At 55.6% G+C, this 21,824-nt stretch overlaps 3 protein-coding genes across 3 annotated transcripts; 1 reads left to right on the forward strand and 2 right to left on the reverse strand.

Annotated features, from left to right (window-relative positions):
- Nucleotides 1-5,210: 5,210 nt before the first annotated feature.
- On the reverse strand, nucleotides 5,211-5,434 carry B0T26DRAFT_709666 (uncharacterized protein; the record flags this gene model as incomplete). The annotated part of the gene is made up of 2 exons (XM_060441938.1): nucleotides 5,211-5,225; nucleotides 5,270-5,434. Coding segments are annotated over 2 exons (180 nt in total), but the record flags the coding sequence as incomplete, so codon positions are not given.
- A 10,712-nt stretch (nucleotides 5,435-16,146) lies between these two features.
- B0T26DRAFT_648075 (uncharacterized protein) lies at nucleotides 16,147-18,257 on the forward strand (the record flags this gene model as incomplete). Its single annotated transcript, XM_060437973.1, has 3 exons — nucleotides 16,147-16,576; nucleotides 16,659-16,894; nucleotides 16,959-18,257. Coding segments are annotated over 3 exons (1,965 nt in total), but the record flags the coding sequence as incomplete, so codon positions are not given.
- Nucleotides 18,258-19,046: 789 nt separating this feature from the next.
- Nucleotides 19,047-20,558, reverse strand: B0T26DRAFT_775671 (uncharacterized protein; the record flags this gene model as incomplete). Its single annotated transcript, XM_060446602.1, has 1 exon — nucleotides 19,047-20,558. The coding sequence occupies one exon, from the start codon at nucleotides 20,556-20,558 to the stop codon at nucleotides 19,131-19,133; it is 1,428 nt and encodes a 475-aa protein (XP_060296143.1). The 3' UTR covers nucleotides 19,047-19,130.
- Nucleotides 20,559-21,824: the final 1,266 nt, after the last annotated feature.

The following is a 21,824-nucleotide window of genomic DNA, read 5'->3' on the forward strand; positions in this document are numbered from 1 at the left end:
CGCGCCGCCTTCGATGTCGCCGCACTCCTTGTGACATCTCATGAAGTGGCTGCACGACCTCCCGTTGCTGCCGAGCAGCCTCGGTGTGAGCAGTCTCCAAAGCTCTTGCTGAGATGACTGGGACGAAGTCGAACAGGATCAGATTCTATTGTTGACTACCGCTGCATGACATGTAGACTGTGTCGAAGAAGAGTGGAGACATCATTCGCCCCGCCAGCCACGCCTAGGAAACCCCAGTCAAAGTCGACCATGCTCCATGAACCACTCCTCCTCCTGACCGCATGTCTAACGTGCCACAGACACTGGCGGCCTCGACAGTAATGTGATCACTCGCCCCGAACCCCATCCGCCTTCGACCAGTCTCGCTGATGGTGTCAAGAGTTGATGCGCTGCGTGGATGTAGTAGAATTAGAGAGAGCCGCAGAGATCTGAGAACAGGATCAACCGTTATTAGCTAAGGGTATTGATGCAAACTGTGCAGCAGTTGGAGCTGGGTCTTACCTCTGGCTGGTGCTTCCGACGGGCAGATGAGACGACCGGAAAGAAGCCCAGAGCGTCCAGGATAAGGTCGATCTGTCCTGGGGGCGGAGATTAAGACTCGAGAAATATCTGGACGAATGCCTAGGCAACAAGAGGAAGTGTCGCTGATAATGGTTGTTGGAGTGAAATGTTGGCTCCATCCAGAGCAGGCAGACCAAAGTGTAGAAGGAGGGCCAAATGTTGAGTGACTTGTGGGTGGCGGTTGAGGCGAGCTGGCCGCCGGGTTAGGCTACGTGTTTGTTTGTGTGTGTGTGTGTGTGTGTGTGTGTGTGTGTGTGTGTGTGTGTGTGTGTGTGTGTGTGTGTGTGTGGCTACGTGTTTGTTTGCGTGTGTGTGTGTGTGTGTGTGGCTACGTGTTTGTTTGCGTGTGTGTGTGTGTGTGTGTGGCTACGTGTTTGTTTGCGTGTGTGTGTGTGTGTGTCGGCTCTAATGATGATGGACAGCCAATGTTCCCAAATTCCCCTCTGGTCTGTCCTCCATCGAGTTGGGCGAGTTAGGTCTCGGTCCCCTTCCCCGCTGGGTGAGCCCAGCGAGGAAGGGGCCGAATCTCCAAAAGCTGCCGAGGACGATCTTGGACAAGGAGAAAAGCGTCCAAAGTGTCCTCGGCTGCCTTTACAGACTATTTTTAGGTGCTCTCGTCGTTGCCGTAAAGATACCTAGGCCAGTCAGACGTGGTCAGCAACACAATCAAGAGAAGTTCAGGTGGAGAGTGGGTTGCAGAGGGGAACAGCTCACCGATAAAATATCGAAAAATGATATTCGATAATGATTATAACTAAAAGGATAATCGGATATCCATATTGTCATCGCCGGCCGATGTTACCATCTAGATAGTGCAAAAACTGCTGGCCAAAGTCAGTTGGTGGCGAGCAACAAGCTGGCGGCCAAATGGGAGAGCTACGGTGAGTCGAGGCATTAGAATGGCTTACCCCCCAAGCTGCTTGCCAAAGCATTAGCCTCGGTGGTGGCGGCGGCGGCGTGCCAAGAAAAATTAATGCCAAATAAATGAAAACTGGGATAAGATGAGCCCAAAAAGAAAAGAAGTCGAGGCTGAAGGCTGTTGTTTTTGCTGAAGAACCAGACAATGGTGCAGTCCGGATGCAAGTTGGACGAAGCTGGAGGAGAAAAGAAACACGGTCTGGGTCATTTGGGGCCTAGGACTTAAAGACCATCTGACTCGCTCTGGGGTGGTCTGATCTGCCTACCTCCCTAAGCAGGTGTCTGTCCTTGATGCTTCACTGCCTGGGCATCTACGACAACGCGCCTACTAATCTGGGCGGTTAATGATGCGGCTTGCGTCATGGGGGAGCGGAAGAGACAAGTTCAGCAGGCAAGCACATGTGCAAGTTAGGTAACATGGACAGATTCCACTGGGTAATTACAGTGAGAAACAGGCTAGTTGTCTGCGACGAATCTGGGCACACGATATTTCCTTTTTCGTTCGTCATCCTGAGCTGGGGTGAGCTGACAACAACAGCAACGTCACCTGTCTATGCTCTTATCTGGTTGACGAGTCATTCTCTACAGTACTATTAGGGATATTTAGGCCGTCTTTTAAATTTCCGATTCCTGCTAGAGAGATGTTGGAGAATTTAGTGATGTGAGCAGTTAAGTTTGTGATAAAGTTTTCATCTTCATATGATCGAATTCCCGACCTCGTCGATGCTCAGGTACGGATAGTCTTCCTAGGTACGCACTTATTCTGTCGGCAGAAAATTATGCAGCGTCTAACTCTCGTTCCTCCGTATTCTGCACCGTTTCTACCGGCAGAATATGAGACCCAGTTCTCGGCCACGAGCCCATATTTTTGTCCCCGCTACCGTCGGCTATGTACACCTCCCCTGGGGTAATAAATGTCACCTTTTACCTGGCCCACTTAGTGCTTCACTGCTGTTTTTGACTGGTCGGCTATGCCGAATTTGATTGGCTGCTAATCTACACTTCTGCTAATTTGCACTTGAGCCCAGACATCTTCCGCGTACTCCTCTAGTTCTTGAACGCTGAAAACGAAGTCTCCCTCCCTAGGGCCTAGATCTCTAAGGAAGAGAAGCCTGAACGACAGTATCAATGCGCCACTAGTGACATTTTACGATGTCGGCCGGCTCGCCCCAACGGATCTTCAACATTTCTGAATTCAACTACGTCTCGTCGCAGGTCTAGCCAGCGCGCCCAACCAGGGTATCCTTCTCAACACGGCCACTGCTTTCCTCCAAGGCCTGTACCCCCCTCTGATCGATCTTAAGGCTGAGGTCGCTAGCCAGACCCTTAATAACGGTACTAACTCGACATCCCCGCTGAATGGTTACCAGTACGTGACCCTCCAAGGCGTGATTGGCAACTCTCCGGACACCATCTAGATCAGTAGTATATCCACGTGGGCCGGGTGGTGGGTGATTCAGCCGCTTGGCTGCATTTTAGCGCCAAAAAAGGCCCGTGCGATCAGCACGTTAAAAGATCCAACCATATGCACTATCGGCCCCGCCGAAAGAAGCCGTAAAAAGAGTGCCAAAAAGAGTTTGAAAAAAGGTCAAAAAATTCGAAGAAAAGGTTTAAAGGTAGCTTTTAATCGAGGCTCTAAAATGGTTCGAAAAGCAAGTTAAAAGGTGGTTCTATTTGCGAGTTATTTTGGCTTATGGCCCACAAGTCTTGCCTTCCGGCTAGCCCGTAGCTGCTTACAGAACTTGTCAATGGAGCAGCCAATTTGCTGCTGTTGAAGGTGAACTATACGGACGGGGGCTTCCTCGCTCGTACGCTAGGCTCGTACGATCCGCTAGACCTCCTTAACAACTTCGGACCGTAAAGAATACCACTGCAGTTTAGTCTGCGGCCCGCCCTCCACCGGTTCTCCCATCTCCGATTAAGAGTAGCCACGGCCGGCCCGCCCTGGAGGCCGACAGTACACTCACGCCAAAGGTCTGCCACCGTCCTGACTGTACGGCTCATGCGGTACTGTGGCGGCTGTTCTTCTCCTTCAACCGGTAGCCAGCTGATTGTGGGAGCCGGGCTACAAAGGCGGCTGGCAGCCGAGCCGTACTGGCTCTCTTCATCTGGGCCAGGTCTAGGCCTAGCCGGTTGGCTACCGAGTTGGCTACCTAGCTGGCCAGCTCCCGGCCCAGCCACAGGTCCAGCCCGTTGGCCTGCTTCGGCTTGTGGAGTAGCTGCTTGTATATGGACTGTTAGGCCGGTAGAAAGGATGTTGTGGAGCTGAACTGTTTGTTGCGACTGGGCTTCGATAAGCTGCATCTTGGTAGTTCGGAGCTCTGTTGTAAGCTCTAGGACCCGGGCCTCATTACGAGCATCAATCGATTTCAAGTAGTCTGATAGGACTGGAAGCGCCTGGGTCAATATAGCCAGTTGGCCAGGCCGCTCTTCTTCCTGCACGAAAGTGGACACTTGCTGGGCGAATGGCTTATACGCCGGGTGCTGGAATACTGGGTCGCTCCAGACTGGGCTGTTCGGGAACCTATCCATCAGGATAGCAGAGTCTTGCAGAACTACCCCACGGAGGTAGAAAAGGAGGTTGGTAAAGCCCATGGCGGCTAGATCGTTAATTTGGCCAGGCCCTGGACCAAACCGGCCTTGCCACTGGTCCAACTGCGGCCAGATCATCGAAAGAAGGTCGGCTGGCGGCGCCACGCCGGCTCTCCGGACCTCAAAGCATCCCATCTGCGGAGGATGGCCGGCCATAGTACGCATAAACGTACGGGGTAGGGAGTTGAGGTAACAGCCAATCATCTGCTCTTGGTTCCAACGGCCGGCCCGGCGGATCTGGTCCTCGTTAACACCCTTCAATTCGGCTACCTTCGCTCCCGAGCTGCGGCCGATGTGTGTCTTCTTTGGGAGCTGATCCCGGCATACGAGAGGGCCCTGGCCGCCCACTCCCGTTGCGAGTTGTAGGATAGACCTGCCGTCCGCCCCGTACTACTACTCGTGATCAGGCGGATGTCGTACCACGCCAGCCGCCAGCTAAAGTCTGGGAACGGCTCTTCTGTAAGGTCCCAGCGGAAAAGGAGATAAAATGCAAGGCCGCTTAACACACAAATTAGTGGCTTGCGGTTCCATAGGGCCCCGGCTATCTCGGGCCGGCCGTGCCGGTTGGTCTTCCCGGCCCGCGTCGTCATGATCAACGGCATACAAGGAGTAGGGCCTTTGTCCGAGAACTCAAAGGTAAATAGATCGGATAGCTCTAAAGCCCTCCGGTCGCCTCCACGTGTGAGCATATAGTGGTCAAGAAGCAGGTCGACAAGGGTCCGTAGGTGGCTCTCGGCTGGGCTGGTAGCCGTATGTGCCCACAGCTCGTAGCATATCGTCTCGAACTCTAGCTCCGTATAGCCATCCAGTAGAGTATCAGAGCCTTTATCCACATAGCTGGTCTTGGCCTGCTCGGCATCGCGCCGCTGTAAGGACTTGAGGTAATCCCGGACATTGTCTTCGCGTGGAGATGGGTGGATGTTCATACCGCGTGCCTTTTGCGTGCGGTAGAGTATTTCAAACCACTCGACTATTAGGGTCGTCTATCTGTAAGGGAGCACGGGTTCCACAGGATGCTGGGGTTGGTAATTATGAAGATAGAACAAAGGGCAAGCTCCTATCGCACGGGTAACACAGTCAAATTGGAATGCCACTCAAAGTTTATGAGTGCAGTGAATGTGTATTGCTTGCTTGAAGAACTAAGCAAGAACTGTCTAAGACCGTGGGTACGGTCATCGTATATATCTAACTGTGAAACCAATAACAATGGTCCCACTGGCCCGTGGTCCCGAGACTTGCGGTCTCGGGACGCCGGGCGCGCGGGACACTGTCCCGCGTCCCCGACCTTAAGTGGTCCCGAACCTCGGGACCCAGGGACACTCCTAATTGGTTCCTTCCATGGGACGCTCCTGATTGGTCCACACTAAACGGAGCGCGCCCCACTATTGCCCATTTCAACAAGGATTCGTAACATAAAGCTTGGTGAAATTGCTAGAAAACTATAGGCCGCGTATAGTACCATTGTTACAATCTGGACAACAGGTCCACGGAGCTAGGCCCGGCCTAGGATTGTGGGGTCTGGACGGCAGGTAGGAGATAATAATAGACAAGGAGTATCGTGCACAGATTGCGAAAGACAAGCTTTCAACACACAACCTGAGTGTGCTTAACCAGATGCATTGATAGCTGCAGAACCGTTCTCCTAGAGAGAGCGCGTTCTGCCAGCTCCTATATAGAACTATGAGCAACCAATCAGAGTCCCTTCTTTGCGCTCTGTGGGCCCCGGGGCGATCTGCCAACAGATCGCCATGGGCCCCACTAATCGCCCTGCTCCGTGCGCTCTCCCAGGTCTTGACAACTAACCGCACAGAGCACTACCTGATTATTAGCCGCATCCTTCCTGCCGAGAGCCCTGCCCTGAATGCCGCTCCAGCCAATCTGCAGCAGGCGGGCAACGCCCTCTGCACCTTTGAACCAGGATCGTAACAACTTCTTCTTCGCAGCTAGCCGCCCGCACCTCTATTCCCGTGACGGCCCGCCTTACGTAGTAGGGATGTCAATGGTTGAAGGCAGTAACGAATGTAGATTTTGTGAGGGCCTGGTCCTCCAGACCTCCCAGACGCTCTGACTAATCAGACGCCAGTCGGGTGGATCCACCCGACTGACCAATGGAAGCTCGGCCAGAGCCCCACCTTGAGACGCGTCCTGGAAGAATCTCGCGAGGGGAGGCTTTTGCTTCTTTTCCCTTTTCTCTGTAGTTTAGAATCTTCGTCCATAGCGCCCCATAGAGGAGTTCCGCCCTCATTCCAAGCCGGCCGTGACACAATTCTAAACTCTCAATTCTCATCGCTGGCCAGCGATCAATAAATACGTCAAAACCCCACAAGCAACCCACTACGTCGGCTGTGCACGACGATAAACCAGGTCACAGAAACCCCCAAACACCACAGCGTCGATGCCCAAGAAGAAAGATTACGGACCACCGATACGCCAATCCGAACGCCTCCCCCAGCCGAAAGAGCTAAGCGAACGGACCCAGGAGGAAGCGAACTTGAAGACCGAAGAGTCTGACGAAGAAGTCATAGCAACCCCCTCGAGCATAGAGCTTGCTAAGCCCGCTCCACAGCAACGCGACACAGAGCCAAACGAGCCAGTCACCAGTATAGAAGTCGACACCCCGATAGACAATATGACGGGAAACGAAACCCGTAGAGTATCGGGTGACGATGGCGCCCCGAGCGCCGAGGATTACCGAGTTCTGCTTGCCCAAGTGGCAGAACTCAGGGCGGAGGCAGCCGCCCGCACCGCCGACGGCGTCAATCGCCGGGCCCGAACTGTCACCCCCGCTGAGAGCGCTTTCAGTGGGGACAGCTTCACACCCATTGGCTTCGCCGCCCTTCCCGCTTTCAAGCCCTACGGTCAGGACCAGCACGCCGCCAACCAAACCTTCGACCGGAAGGCTCGCAAGGCCGGTGTCGACCCTGGAGTTTTCAAGGGTGTTGACGGAACCTTCGATAAGTGGATCATCAAGGTGGCCGACAAGTTTGTAGAAGACGATGCCACTTTCAAGACAGAACGTAGCCGCATGGCGGTTCTGAACTCTCTTACGGAGGGATCCCCGAACGACCTGCTGGAGAGTCGGTACAGCTCTCAGGAGATGCCCTTCCGCAACGTCGCCGAGATGGTAGCTACGTTGTCGACTGTCTACCATGATGACAACCAAGCCACGAAAGCCAGGGCCGAGCTAGCCAAGCTCAAGTATGATCCGGCGAATAAGGACGTGACTATCCATTCATACATTGGATTAGTCAATAGCTTGGCGGATAAGGCTAATGTTGCTAAGTCGGAGCGCAAGACCCTACTCTATGAGCGTATTCCCGCTCGGCTTGACCCCCGACTCTTGGGAGACTCAAAGAACCCGACAATCTCCTATGAGGCTTTTGCTGGTAGCGTCGCGGATGCTGCTCTAGCCCACCAGCGCGCTTGGGAGGAGAACCAAGAGCGCAAACAAGAGAAGAGGGATCGCCGGACACGTTTGCCAACCACTCACAGCGAACGGACCTATGTTAGGGAGTCCCGGTTTGAGAAGCCGACTTCCCGGCCAGCTACAACCAAAGTTCCCGAGGCTAAGAAGGATGGAGGGAAAGACGATACGTGTTTCATCTGCCGTAAGGAAGGTCACTTCGCCCGTGACTGCCCCGAGAGGAAGACTATGGCCAAGATGATGCTAGACCTTGACCAGGATCCTCCTACCTCCCCGGAGCAGTCATCCTCGTCCTCTGACGAATCGGAAAACTACTAGGACTGTCGGAAGTCTCCTCGACAGTCCGTATACCACGACTAGCTAAAGTGAGCAGATCGTCTGGATCAAAAACCTTCCTATTCCCTATTCAACTCCAATTGGAAGGAATTAGCCTCAAAACCAAAGCTCTTTGTGATACCGGAGCAGATATCTATTTGTCAATGACCCCGAAGATGGCCAGTAAGGCCGTAAAGCTACTAGGCGCCGTTCAAGAACAACTCTCCAAGCCCATCCGCCTCAATGACTTTAATGGGGTACTCGCCGCCAAAGCCACCCACCAGATCTGTCTCTCCCTAGAACTCGACGGACGGAGATTCCCACGACAGAAGTTCCTCATCATCCCCACTGCCGACGATGTAATCATCGGACAAGAATGGTTCATCAAATATCGCGTTGGCCTTTTTCCCGCCACGCGAACCATAATCTGGCCTCAAGATCTACCAGCGCTCGCCAAGTATTCGCCCACCATTGCTATTCCATGCCAGACTGGTTCGCTCGACGTACAGGCTCAGGCAGATGCGGTACGTCGCGACCGCTTAATAGCTGAGGACGAAAGGCAAGCGAGGGTCACCAAGATTATCCAGCGCCCTTGGAGAACGATAAAGCCAGTTGTGGCGCCCATCACCCTTTCTAGCCCCAGAGACCAGGACAAGTCCCCCGTAGTCAACGTGGCAGCTCTCTATAGGCAAGTGGAAAATGACCCCCGGCAGCCCAGATGGTCTCGACAGAATATGCCGGATACACCTATTTCTTTGAACGTCGTTGCGCCTCGTCCAAACTGGCAGACCCACGACGGACAGCCAATTCCTTTCCCTGCCGGCGAAGATCCCGAACACGTCAAGAGAGTTCGCGAGAAACTCCCAAACGAGCTCGCCCATCTTGAAGGCTTCTTCTCCAAGAAAGCTTCGACCGAGCTACCGCCGAGCCGTGAAGGGTTCGACGTGACCCTAGACTTGGAGCGACCTTTGGAAGGGAAGCCCAAGAGGTTCTATACACCCGGTCACCTTCTCCCTCTGGAAAAAGAGACGGTAGACGAGCTTCTACGGATTGGATTCGTGGAACCCTGTATGGAGGAGACAGCCGCTTCGACGCTATTTGTACCAAAGAAGGGTACCGAGGAGAAACGTTTCTGTGTGGATTACCGATGGGTCAACCAGTTCCTGAAAGGACGCCAGTTCCTCGCACCCGATATCCAAGGAACGCTTTCCAACTGCCGTAACGCCCGCCGCCTGACCAAGATCGATATTATCCGAGCTTTTAATCGTCTACTAGTCCACCCCGACTCAAGATTCTTGACGGCCTTCAAGACCCGTCAAGGAACCTTCCAGTGGAAAGTCCTACCCTTTGGACTCAAGGTCGGCCCTGCTTGGTGGCAAGCCTTCATCAACGCTCAGCTGAACGAGCTCCTAGACAACTTTGCCAGCGCCTACGCCGACGACGTTCTCATCTATACTCAGGAGAACGAGCCACACTTCGCACACGTAGAGGAGGCCATCTATCGTTTGTATAAGGCTGGTCTACAGGGAGACATCAAGAAGTCTAGCTTTGACGTGGAAGTCATTGACTACCTAGGGTTAGTTCTCGAAGCTGGGAAAGGCGTACGTATCGACCCAGAGAAGATCAAGGCCATCCAGAGCTGGAAGTTTGAGGACCTACGTTCGATACGCGCCGTCAAGTCCTTTTTGGGCTTGTGCAACTATGTCCGAGTCTTCTGCCACCACTCTAGCGATGCCGCCGAGCCCCTGTCCAAGCTATTGAGGAAAGGTAGTGAATTTGTAATGGGACCCGAGCAACAAGCGGCCTTTGAGAAACTGAAGAAGCTGGCCACCGAGGCCCCAGTCCTCGCCTTCTTCGTCCCCGGCCGCCCGACGCGAGTGGAAACGGATTCTTCACGCAACGCCACTGGAGGCGTGATCATGCAACAACAGCCCGACGGAGTCTGGAGACCCGTGGGCTACTCGTCCAAGAACATGACTCCGGCCGAACGCGCGTATCCGATCCAGGATCAAGAGTTGCTCGCCGTAGTCAACTGTCTCAAGGATAACGAACCTTCTCTTCTCGGCCAGGAGTTCTTCGTAGTCACGGATCATAAAGCCTTGATCTACTGGTCTACCAAGCGGTTGCTGTCCACCCGTCAGGTCCGATGGTCCGACTTCCTAGGCCAGTTTGACATCACCTTCCAGTACCGCCCTGGACGAGAAAACGTGGTTGCCGACGCTCTATCACGTAAGACCGTTGACTCGCCTACGGTTAAGGCACGAGAGGAGGAAGATCGAACGTTCCCTCTGATCCCAGCAGAACGTATCCAACCAGTCCTAGCGCCTATCTCCAGAGCGTTAGTGAGTCCGGATATGCCTCGCGGTGCTGACTTGGTGGACCTGATCCAAGAGGAAAACGAGAAGCAGAGTCTGGGCGTGGATAACGGTCGTCTCGTGGTACCGGAAGTCACGTCCGACGGAGCGGTCTATCTACGAACGGCCCTAATCCGAGAAGCCCACGAGCCACCTATCTTTGCACACCCAGGCCAAAACAAGACTATCGCGTTCCTCAAGAAAGACTTTTGGTGGAGCACCCTCCGACAGGATGTCAAGAGGTATATTGAGAACTGCCGAAGCTGCCAGAGGAACAAGACCCGTCATGATAAGACCCCGGGCCTCCTGCACCCTCTGGATGTGCCGAGTGAAGTCTGGAGCCAGGTAGTCGTTGACGGGAAAGATATGCCGAAGGATCGTCACGGCTACGACTACGTTTGGGCCTTTATTTGCAAGTTCAGTAAGATAATGGCTACGCTCCCTGGACACAAGAACGATACCGCACCGGATCTGGCGAAGCGCTACTTCCATAAGGTATACCGTTTCTTTGGTATCCCGGCGGTCTGGATTAGCGATAATGCAGGACCGTTTGTCTCGGAGTTTCTGGAAACGATTAATAAGCTGACCGGGACTAAACACCGGCACGGCAGCTCTCGCCACCCACAGACGCAAGGCGCCGTGGAGATCACCAACGCGGATCTAGACCAACGACTGAGGCCGTACCTCACCAAGTACCAAGACACATGGAGCGAGTACCTACCGGCACTCGACTTCGCCCATAATGTGTCCTGGCATTCGAGCATCGGCATGGCCCCGTTAAAGGTCGCGTTGGGAGCCACCCCACGGAACCCCCTCTCTATTGATATCCTAGACCTCGATACCTCGACCGACCCGCAAAAGAAAGCATTGCAGCTCGTCACCCAGACCAAAGCGGTGCAAGACCTAGCAAGGAAGAATGCCTTAGAAGCTCAAGCAGCCCAAGCCATCCAAGCGAATAAGAAGCGACGTCCCGTTGACTTCACTATCGGAGACTTGGTATACGTGAGCAAGAAGGGCATGAGGACAGAGGCCCCGAGTACGAAGTTGGATTCACAGTGGGCAGGACCGTGGACGATCGTGGAGGAACGAGGATATAGCTTTGTGCTGGATATTCCGCCCTATGTCAAAGGCACAAACCTCTTCCATGCAGATCGGCTGCGTAAGGCCGATGACAATCCCCTGCCCCAACAGGCCAGCTTACCGGAACCACCTGAGGAGATCAACGGGGAGCCAGAGTGGGAAGTTGACAGGATTAATGCCTCTCGACTGTTTGGCCAACGAGAGACCCTACAATACCAAGTTGCCTGGAAGGGGCACGACCCCGACGATACGTGGTATAAGGCAGAGAATCTCAAGAATGCAGCTATGGCGTTGGATAGTTTTCATCGAGAATACCCCGACGCCGCAGGACCTCCGGTGAGGCTGCGTGATTGGATAAAGGCAGCAGCAGAAGACGAATATCCGGAAGACCACGAAGAGGACAACAAGGCAGAGCACAAAGGGTATAAGGCAAGGCAAAAGAGGAAGTACACCAGAAGGCACGCTTAAATCCGCTCTGTAAAGCCACAACCACCGTCACGGCAGTCGCGGCTTGGAGGGGGGTAGTGTGAGGGCCTGGTCCTCCAGACCTCCCAGACGCTCTGACTAATCAGACGCCAGTCGGGTGGATCCACCCGACTGACCAATGGAAGCTCGGCCAGAGCCCCACCTTGAGACGCGTCCTGGAAGAATCTCGCGAGGGGAGGCTTTTGCTTCTTTTCCCTTTTCTCTGTAGTTTAGAATCTTCGTCCATAGCGCCCCATAGAGGAGTTCCGCCCTCATTCCAAGCCGGCCGTGACAGATTTAAAGCTAGGGAAGAGAAAGGAATCTATTGCGGGGTCCGCGCAAGGCGCGGGGACATAGGTGGTGGTGCTCAGTGCGCACAGGCCACACTCTAAACCAATGTAGCTAATAGAATCAATCCTGTCACATGAGCCCTGTGGCGACCGTGACAGTTCCCTCTAGTCACCCGCACCTCTATTCCCTCTAGTGGCCTGCACCTCTATTCCCTCTAGTGGCCTGCACCTCTATTCCCTCTAGTCGCCCGCACCTCTGTTCCCTCTAGTCGCCCGCACCTCTATTCCCTTTGGTCGCCCACACCTCTATTCCCTCTGGTCTTGTTCCTAGACTACGCCTTCGGTCTTGTCTACGCCCCTTAGTCTTGTCCCTAGACTACGGTCTTGTCTACGCCCTCGGTCTCGTCTACGCACCTCGGTCTTGTTTGGCCGTTGTTTGACCGCTTAGTTAGACAGGTAACAGGTTATCGTAGAATTGTTAATCTATTAGAGCCTTCTCGGCATATGGTATCGCGAACTTGCTAACGTGCTTACGGTCGCGATGAGGCTCTTCGTCTTCTGAGCTCGTAATGTACTCTACTTAGCTAATAGTATTAATATCTATCCTATCTGTCACGGTCGCCACAGGGCTCATGTGACAGGTGTCACGGCCGGCTTGGAATGAGGGCGGAACTCCTCTATTGGGCGCTATAGACGAAGATTCTAAACTAAAGGGAAAAGGGAAAAGAAGCTCAAAAGCCTCCCCTCGCGAGATTCTTCCAGGGCGTCTCAAGGTGGGGCTCTGGCTGGTCGGGTGGATCCACCCAACTGGCGTCTGATTAGTCAGAGCGTCTGGGAGGCCTGGAGGACCAGGCCCTCACAACAGGATTGATTCTATTGGCTACATTGTATTTAGGTTGTAGCCCATAGGCCTCGCCACCCACGTGCTCAGCACCACCACCGACTTCCCCGCGCCCTGCGCGGGCCCTGCGATAGATCTTCTTTTCCTTCCTTAGCTTTAAATCCACATTCGTTACTGCATTTAACCTCTGACTTCCTAACCCTCCTAGGCAGGCCGTCACACTATCTATACGGTCTTTTATATAGCTATACGATATGCTCGGCTAATAACTACCAGGGCTACTCAATTTCTATAAAAGCTTAACGAAGTCGTTATAGACCTTCGGGACTTTGAGTTATGTGAGGGCCTGGTCCTCCAGGCCTCCCAGACGCTCTGACTAATCAGACGCCAGTTGGGTGGATCCACCCGACCAGCCAGAGCCCCACCTTGAGACGCCCTGGAAGAATCTCGCGACGGGAGGCTTTTGAGCTTCTTTTCCCTTTTCCCTTTAGTTTAGAATCTTCGTCTATAGCGCCCAATAGAGGAGTTCCGCCCTCATTCCAAGCCGGCCGTGACAAGTTATACCTTAAGGCGATCGCGAGTGGTCTTATTAAGTCCCCGGCGTAATAGAGAGATCTTAATAGCATCTAGACACAATGAAGAGACAGAAGATCAAATAAAACAAGTTTAATCCATGAAGTCTTTGATTTCTCTCGCACTCTACCTGGAATCTGAGATACCTCAGCTCCCCAGTCACCCAGATCGGCGTCTTAATACGCCGCGGAGGGCCTGTACAGTGAACTTCCTGCCCCCCGTACCAGCCTACTCGCTTGCCCGCCTGTCCGCCCGTCTGAACTCGCACTCGCAAGGCAGGTCGAGGAAGCGGGTGGGTCCAGGCCCAGCCAGCTGCCTTGGAAACTAGGAGGCAGCACAGGAAATTCGCGGCCTTTGGGTCCCCCAAAATTCGCAGTCGTGCAAGGACCACCTCGTCTGTGTATAAAAAACACCTCCCGGCAGCCCTCCTCCTTCCCTTCTTTTCTTCTTTCCTCATACAGGCTCCGAGCCTTCTACCTAGTCTCCCTTTCCTTTTGTCTCCTCTTCCTTTTGTCTCCTCTTCCTTTTGTCTCCTCTTCCTTTTGTCTCCTCTTCCTTTTGTCTCCTCTTCCTTTTGTCTCCTCTTCCTTTTGTCTCCTCCCTCCCTCGCTGCCTTTTACTCAGCCTGAGAAACGGGATGTCTAGTGGAATCCCGCCCGTTTAAACACGGGCACCATGCAATTTTTGTACCCACCGCCATGCCCTTGGTATTACACTACCTCCAAGCGGCGTGGCCACCTTTTTTTTCATTGCATTCTTGGATTTTGACTCGAGATGTGAAGAAGAATCCCCATTAGTCTCGCTTCCGTTGTCATGGATTGGTCACTAGCAGATGCTCATCGCCGCTTGCCTCTCTGCACTCACTGTCCAGTGTGTGTCCCTCTGGCGCAATGGATGACGGGGGATCGTCTTGTCCCCCTTGATTTGCAGTTTGTGAGGGCGTCCTGCCAATCAAATTTCCATTCTAGATGCCAGACGCCACGAAATCGGTGCTTAGGGCATGGAAGTCGTGAGAAACAAAACGCAGCAGGAAGCCATCACAGGTGCCTTTGATTTTCTAGCTCCTACGCCCACGTAGTTTCCAAGCCGGGAGACTGCCCCAGGTTCCACTGTCCTTCCATGTTCGCAAAACGAATATATGCGTAGGTCTTCTTTCCTAGCATTCGGGTTGACGATCTAATGGGGTGCTGTTTCCCTACGAAGAGGCTGAAATGCTACGCCAGTGAACCGGGAACAGCAGCCGAGAAACTCGAGATGGATCATGCATTGCCATAGCCATAGCCCTGCCGGTACCCCTCGTACTGCTACTAAGTTTAGGATCCCTAGAAGGCAAGCTCCATGACCACAGCCCGGTCGCGGAGGCGATGAGGCCCAACAGGGGACCTTCAGCCCTAGCCTGCCTATGAAAAGCCAGCTTCGACGAAGGACCTGGCGCACCCCGCGCATCTCCGCCAGCAGGCCCAGGCCCAGGCCCAACATGCAGGCCCAGGCCCAACATGCAGCCCGAGCCCCAAAAGCACGAACCAACCAACAGCACCCTTGCACCCGGAAGACGTCCCCGAAACCAACCCTACCCAGCCCTCACAGTTTACCTTACTCACCGTTTTCCTGTTGGACGACGACCGCATCTGCGTCTGTCTGCCGCGCAAGACAAAGAAACCCGCCGAGTGCAAAAGGAGTCGAGCCGTCTTTGCCACGGGGCCGTTGCATCGCGCAACCCCTTTGTTATCACACGAAACAGCGAAATCTCACGGGTGGCGGTAATGACCCTTGATCTTAGGCGGGGGGACGGCACCGACAGCTATCCAAATCTCGGCCTTGGCTCAAGCCGGCCAACTTACAGACGAGCGGGTTGGTGGCGGCGGCGCGGCAGGGCCACGAACCAAGGTCAAATGCAGGAGCGAATCGCGGCGGCCAGCTAACGTCGAATCGTGCACACACTCCCCTTTGTGGCGCCCCAAAGACACGCGGGCCGCCGTCCACCCACGGCCACACCTAGTCAAGGGTTTACTGGTATTGGTTAACTCCGGTCAGTCTGACCGTCCGACAGCAGCAGACTCGAGAGTCAAATGGGACTCGCCGACCGCAACGCCCCAGGCCCCAGTGCCCACCGTCCGTCGACGTCTCGTCCGTCGGATCCGACAAAACCTCCCCAAGTCAAAACCTCCCCAAGTCAAAACCTCCCCAAGTCAAACACCGGGCGGATGCTCTCGTCTCTCGGGTTCCGGTCGCAGCAGTGACCACCGGCCCTTGCCATGAAAATTCAAATAGTGCTGGCATCGCTACTTCTACTTGCGGTCCAGAGCTCCCTAGCCCGTCTCGACTCGCGACAGCCGCCTTCGACGACATCGTCGACATCCGTCTTTGTTGCCCCGACGGCATCTTCCTCTCCCAACATCAACAGCAGCTCCTACGACATCTCGCAGCACTTTTGCCGTGTCTACAGACACGCCAGTGAGTGATACTCCTGGTCCACGCCACTCCTCTGCTTTGGCTGACCACTGTGCTTCTGCTTTGGCTGACCACTGTGCTCCAGGCGTCTTTGCCGACGGCAAGGTCTACATTGACGGTGGGAACACGTATGTGCCGCGGGCCAATGGCTCCTTCAGCAACACGCCGGCGGGGGCGTTTATCAAGGGAATGAGTCCGTCGCCAGCAATAACATGCGTCGCGCCGCGATGCCTCGACCTTTTGACTTGCGACTGTCACTAACCCTGCTTGCCTGTCTCGCTAGACAACAACCTCGTCGTGCTCGACCTCTCCAAGAACTTCACCAACCAGGACAGCTTCCCGTACTCGTCCATCCACAAGGGGCCCGACGTGCCCAGCTCACTTATTGAGCACGTGCTGTGGTTCTCGCCGGCCACGCGCAAGATCTACCAGCTCGGCGGCTGGTTCTCTTTCAATAATGTCAACGATCCTGGCTACAAGAACCTGACCCAGATTCCGCTGGCTGCTGTCTGGGAGTTCGACATCGACGCCCAGACGTGGTCCGAGGCCGATGACCTCGCGCTGGTAGACACGGGCGCCAAGGTGCAGCGGCCGGGCGCCGCGGCGAGCTGCGACGTGCCCTCTCTCAACAGGAGCTTCATCTTTGAGGGCTACGTGCAGCAGCGCTCGGACCAGGAATACACAGGCTTCACGGCGTCATCTGAGTTCAAGTGTGAGTTCTAGGTTGCCGGGGTTTGACGGCTTATCACGGCTTACACGACACTAGCAGGCTGACGCATGTATTGATTGCCCAGTTCTCGAGGGGATGCTGTCGCTCGACACGGGCGGCGACGTCGCCAAGCCCACGCTGACCAACATCTCGGTGCCGCAGCAAATGGACGGAGAGGATCTTGGCCCGCGCATGAATGGCGCCATGGTACACCTCGCGGTTGGCAAGTACGGCGTTCTCGTACAGATCGGCGGGCAGACGGCCTCGAACCCGACCCCTTATGGAAGGGCCATTGCAAACGCCAACGCCGGGAACACCAATGTCCGTCGCCCCCTGCCTCGACAGACAATGACAGTTATTTAATGGCTTGCTGACTGTGGGTTAGATCCCCCTGTCGTACGTCGACATCTACGACATCGAAAGCGGCTTCTGGTTCCGACAGCAGACGTTTGGGCTGGCAGACGGGATCCCGAGTGGACGGTCCGACATCTGCGCCGTGGCGGTGGCGGCCAAGGACAAGTCGTCGTTCAACATCTACATGGTGGCGGGCGTGGACACGTACGCGAGCTACATCACGACCGAGGAGATCTGGGTGTTGACGGTGCCGACCTTCCAGTGGACGCTGCTACACTCACGCCAGGACGGCATCTACGGGCACACGTGCCACGCCGTCGGCGAGAACCTGCTGGTCGTCGGCGGTATGAAGACCAAGCCCGAGGGCGGCGACGTGGCCACGTGTTCCGAGCACATGCCGGCAGAAATCTACTCGCTGGCGTTGCAGAACTATACGGGCGTCTTCGATGCCGACGGCGCCGCCCGCGCCGCGCCCGTGCCCAGCAAGGTCGTCGACGCCATCGGCGGCACGCCCGACGGTGGCGCATACATCACCAGCCCGAAAGTCTGGAGCGACTTGTACCTGCAGTACGTCTTCAACCCGACGCTGCAACGTCCGGCCTACACGCCGACCTATGTCCTCGCCAACGCCACGAACGGCACATCGCCAACCCCAAGTCCAAGTCCCAGCGTCGGCAGCGAGTCGCCAGGGACCAGCAAGTCCGTGGTAATAGGGGCGTCAGTCGGCGCGACGCTGGAATTCCTGGGGCTCCTCGCCACGGCCACCGGTCTGTTTCTCCTATTCCGCCGAAAGCGCAGCGGCGGCAGCAGCGATGACGAAGCCAGGCGGCACCAAAGAGCCATCAGCCACCACTCGGAGCTGCCGGGGTACAGCAGCTCCGATGTCAAGTACGACGCCATGGGCTCGACGATGCAGCCGCTGTCCGTGCCGCAGATGAACGGGCCGGCCGAGCTGGGTGCCGACTACCAGCAGCAGCAGCAGCAGCACGTCATTCCAAGCCCAATTCCCAGCACGGCGAGGCCGTACTCGATCCCGAGCGACTTGGGTCTGGGCGGGAACGGGAGCGGCGGCGGCGTGTCGTTTGCGCTAACCGACTTTGGGTCGTTCAATGGTGGCAGCGGCAGCAGCAGCCGTGAAATGTCGCTCGGCCAGCCGTCGCCTCCCCTGCCGACGCCGACCCCGGGCGGCCACATGGGATACCCGCCGCCACAGTTCCAGAGGAGTGTCAGCCCGCAGAGCCCTTCCGACGGCCTGCTGCAGCGGACATATCAGGATTTGAACCTCGGTCATGGGAGCGGCGGGCTTGGCCAGGGTCAGGGGGGAGGGTGAGGTTATGTTTAGCTCTTCTGAGAATGGCTCTATGCGTTTACGGTGGCTTGTGTAGTTAGCTTTGGCTATAGGTTCAGCGGTTCAACGATTCAACGGGTGACTGTGAACGGTTGACGGATAACGGATAACGTCTAACGGCGAGCCGTTTCGATGATTAGCCGTTAATACTATTTAAAGGTTATTTTCTTTCGAATTTTCTCCACGCCGTTAGCAAAGTTATTGAAACACATGTTCATTAATTATATCTAGGTATCTATTTCATACCCAATATCAGGTCCAGTTCCCACTATCAACCACCCTGCCCTTTTTTCTTCCCCCTTTTCTAGCACTTTTTTTCTTCGACGCCTTTCCCATGTGCATGTGCGTCTTGAATAATATCCAGAGCCTTGCCAAAAAAGAATCCCAAAATCCAAAAATCCAAAAATCCAAAAATCCAAAAAAATCCCACCAGGTCCCAAAACCAAGACAGCAAATGCAAAAGACAACTCGCTAGATATTACCTCCCCATTGGGGCTCAATCAAATCCGCATGCCATGCCCGCTATGCCGCCATGCCCGCCATGCCGCCATGCCTCGCTGTCTAGAAATAACAAGGGAAAAGAAGATATGCGAAAAAGACTGTGGAAAAGAAAAGAAAATACCAACGCTGGTCTATCTCTTATCCAGACATATCGCCACGCGCCAGAGGCGTCAAACTAAGCCTCCGAGGCGTGGTATCGCCGAGTCGATGCGCCTCCGAGCATAGTGCGTGCGTCGGGGGGTGTGTGACCAGATTGTCGTTTAGCTGCGTGGACAGGACAGGACAAGCCGTGTTGTTCTTTTTGCGTCCCCCGGCCGGCGTGCACGGGTGCCTCTGGGTAGCGAGGGAGGGCGATCAGAGCATCTCCCAGTCGTCGGAGCTGCCGTTGGAGCTGCCCTCTCCACTGACGGCGATGTATTCGTCGCTGTCGCTGCCGGGGTCTAGCGATGCACCCACTTCCTCGTCGTCACTGCTCCCCCTGCTCTCGAAGCTGTCTGCGTCGCCCTCACTGTCCGTGTGGGGGGATAGTGCGGCGGCCCCTTCTTCGTCTCCGTCTTCTTCTTCTTCTTTGACGATGACTTGCTCACCACCCGAGGGGCCAAAGTGTTCCACGCATACGGGGCAGTCACCCGAGGGGCCAAAAGTTTCCACGCATACGGGGCAGTTGCAGAAGAGGAACGAGAGGGTGTCGGCGTCGGGGCCAGATTCAGACTCGGACTTGGAGCCAGACTCGGAATCATCGTCAGAGCCAGACTCGGAATCATCGTCAGAGCCAGACTCGGATCCGGAACCAGACTCGGAACCAGAACCAGAATTAGAGCCGACGTCCGAATCCGACCCAGACTCAGACCCAGAATCACACTCGTCGCCAGACCCAGACTCGGAGCCAGACTCACCCTCTGACACTTCCTCTTCCCCTTCCTCGCTCAAAACCGCCGCCTGCAAAGCATCCTCAGCCTCACCTAAGACGCCGAGCTTCTCGTCCTGTACAGCAACGCACTGCAGCGCGGCGTCCACAGCACCGTGCAAGTGCGCCACAGTGCCCCTGAGCTCGGCGACCTTCTCGGCCTGCACAAACATCTGCTCCACAGCGCCCTCCAGCGCCCGCCGCAGCGCCGCCTCCCGCCGGGCCGCCCGCCACGTCTCCTCCAGCGCGTCGCCGAGGGTTAGGCTCAGCGCGTCGATGCGGCCGTCGAGCAGCTGCAGGGCGAGGGCTGCGTCACCATGCGCCATGGCTAGCGCTTCGCGGGCCGAGTGCGGGTGCTGCTGTGGCGGCTGCTGTTGTTGCTGTTCCTGATGCCGGGTCTGCGTCCGGAGCTGCACGATGTGCTGCTGCAGCTGCTGGTTTTCGTTCCGTTGTTGCCGCCGTTGCCTGTGCTGCTGCGCCTTCTGGTACATCTGCCGTAGCCGCCGCTGCCGCTGCCCGTGCAGCTGCGCCAGCAGCTCCTGGTCGCGCTGTTGCTGCTGCAGCTTGTGCGCCAGCTGCTGCTCCAGTTGCGCCACCCGCGCCAGTTGCGCCACCTGCCGCTGCTGCTGTCCCAGTTGTTGCACCCATTGCTGCTGACGCAGGTACAGCTGCTGCCGCTGCTGCCGATTCCGTCGCCACTGCCGGTTCCGCTGCCACTGCTGCTGCTCGGACGCAGCGGGGGGGGAAGAGCGCGCTGTCTCGTCCACACTGTGGCCCATGGCGGCGCGATCAAAACCAGGGGCAGCAGGGGCAGCCCAGCGTGAGGCCTGGGCCGCGGGAGAGAAGGCAGGGGCGGACTCGTTGGTGAACTCCATTTTGCTTTTTTGCAGGGGAACAAGAGAGAGAGGCGGTTGGGTCTGGGCGTGGGTGGGTGCGGGTGGGTGCGGGTGCGGGTGTTGGTCGGATGGGTACCGGTGAGGGTGAGGGTGAGGGTGCGGGTGCTGGCGAGGGTGTAAGTGAAGTTGCGAATAGAGGTGCGAAAGAGGGTGCGGGTGCGGGTGGGCGAGTAGTCGAGGTCTGTCGGTAGCTGGCTGGTTTCTATCAGGCGGTATGCGTCCTCCCTTCTGAGAAGACGTGAGGCCTGCCGATGCACTACTCGCGACCTTTTTTATATTGCTTGGGCGAGGATGCCGGAGCTGGGAACGTGTGGTGGGTGGTGGGTGGTGGTTGGTGTGCGGTAGAGGCCGTCAAACGGCGTCTGACGTGCGCGCGTGAGCCAGAGGTTATGCTCTACTCGAGTGAGTTTTAGAGTGTAGAAAGCTGTTAGCTGCGTGGGTAGGCAGAAAAGAGTGTGTAGGCTGGTCCTGGTGCGAGACTGTGAGTCAAGGTGTGAAGAGATGGGTGTTTGTCTGGCGAGATGGGAAACAGAGGGAAAGGACGCCGTCAGATATGTAGAGTGCCAGTTTGCTTTCTCCGAAACAGCCGCTCCACTACGAATTAGGCTCTCTCGCAACCGTAACGCCGTGACTCAAATAGGTTGCGGTGCCGTGGTCTCAACAAACCCAAGGTTAAAAAGTGGAAACAGCTCTTTCTCCGACAACAAACTTCTGGCACTCGCCGGCTCGAGTTAAACCATGAACTTATCGAAACCCAACTCCCTAACCCTATGACCGCTGAATGGTCCAGCTGTCGCTAACGTTGCGGAGATGGCATAAGCGGAACAAATCTGTCCTGTTTCGGGATAGGAATGTGGCGAGGGTTAAGCTCTGGCAGGACATGTCGGGTGAAACCCGGTAGCTTCAAGCTATAACAATTATCAGGCGCCCGACCCTTAAACCTCTGAGCTTGGAGCACAAAGATATCTCCGATGGTGTCAGCAAGATCCCATCCTCATGGTATGCTGGCGATCGGCACTCTCGGTGCCACCAGTCATTCTCGTTGAGAGCCTAGGAATCGTAGATCTCAAACTCGTAGTTCAGGAACCTAGTCTCATGCTACTCGTGCATGATAATGTTCTAGGCGAACGGGCGAGTATCTTCCCATCTCGGTAGGCCAGCCGTCGGCAAAAAAAAAAACATCTCGTAAGGTCCGCAAAATAAAGTAAAGTCACGCCGAGTCTGGTGGAGCGGGCATTCGGTTTC

The sequence above is a fragment of the Lasiosphaeria miniovina genome (assembly GCF_030549165.1).
Source record: "Lasiosphaeria miniovina strain SMH2392-1A chromosome Unknown B0T26scaffold_4, whole genome shotgun sequence".
Taxonomy (NCBI): Eukaryota; Fungi; Ascomycota; class Sordariomycetes; order Sordariales; family Lasiosphaeriaceae; genus Lasiosphaeria; species Lasiosphaeria miniovina.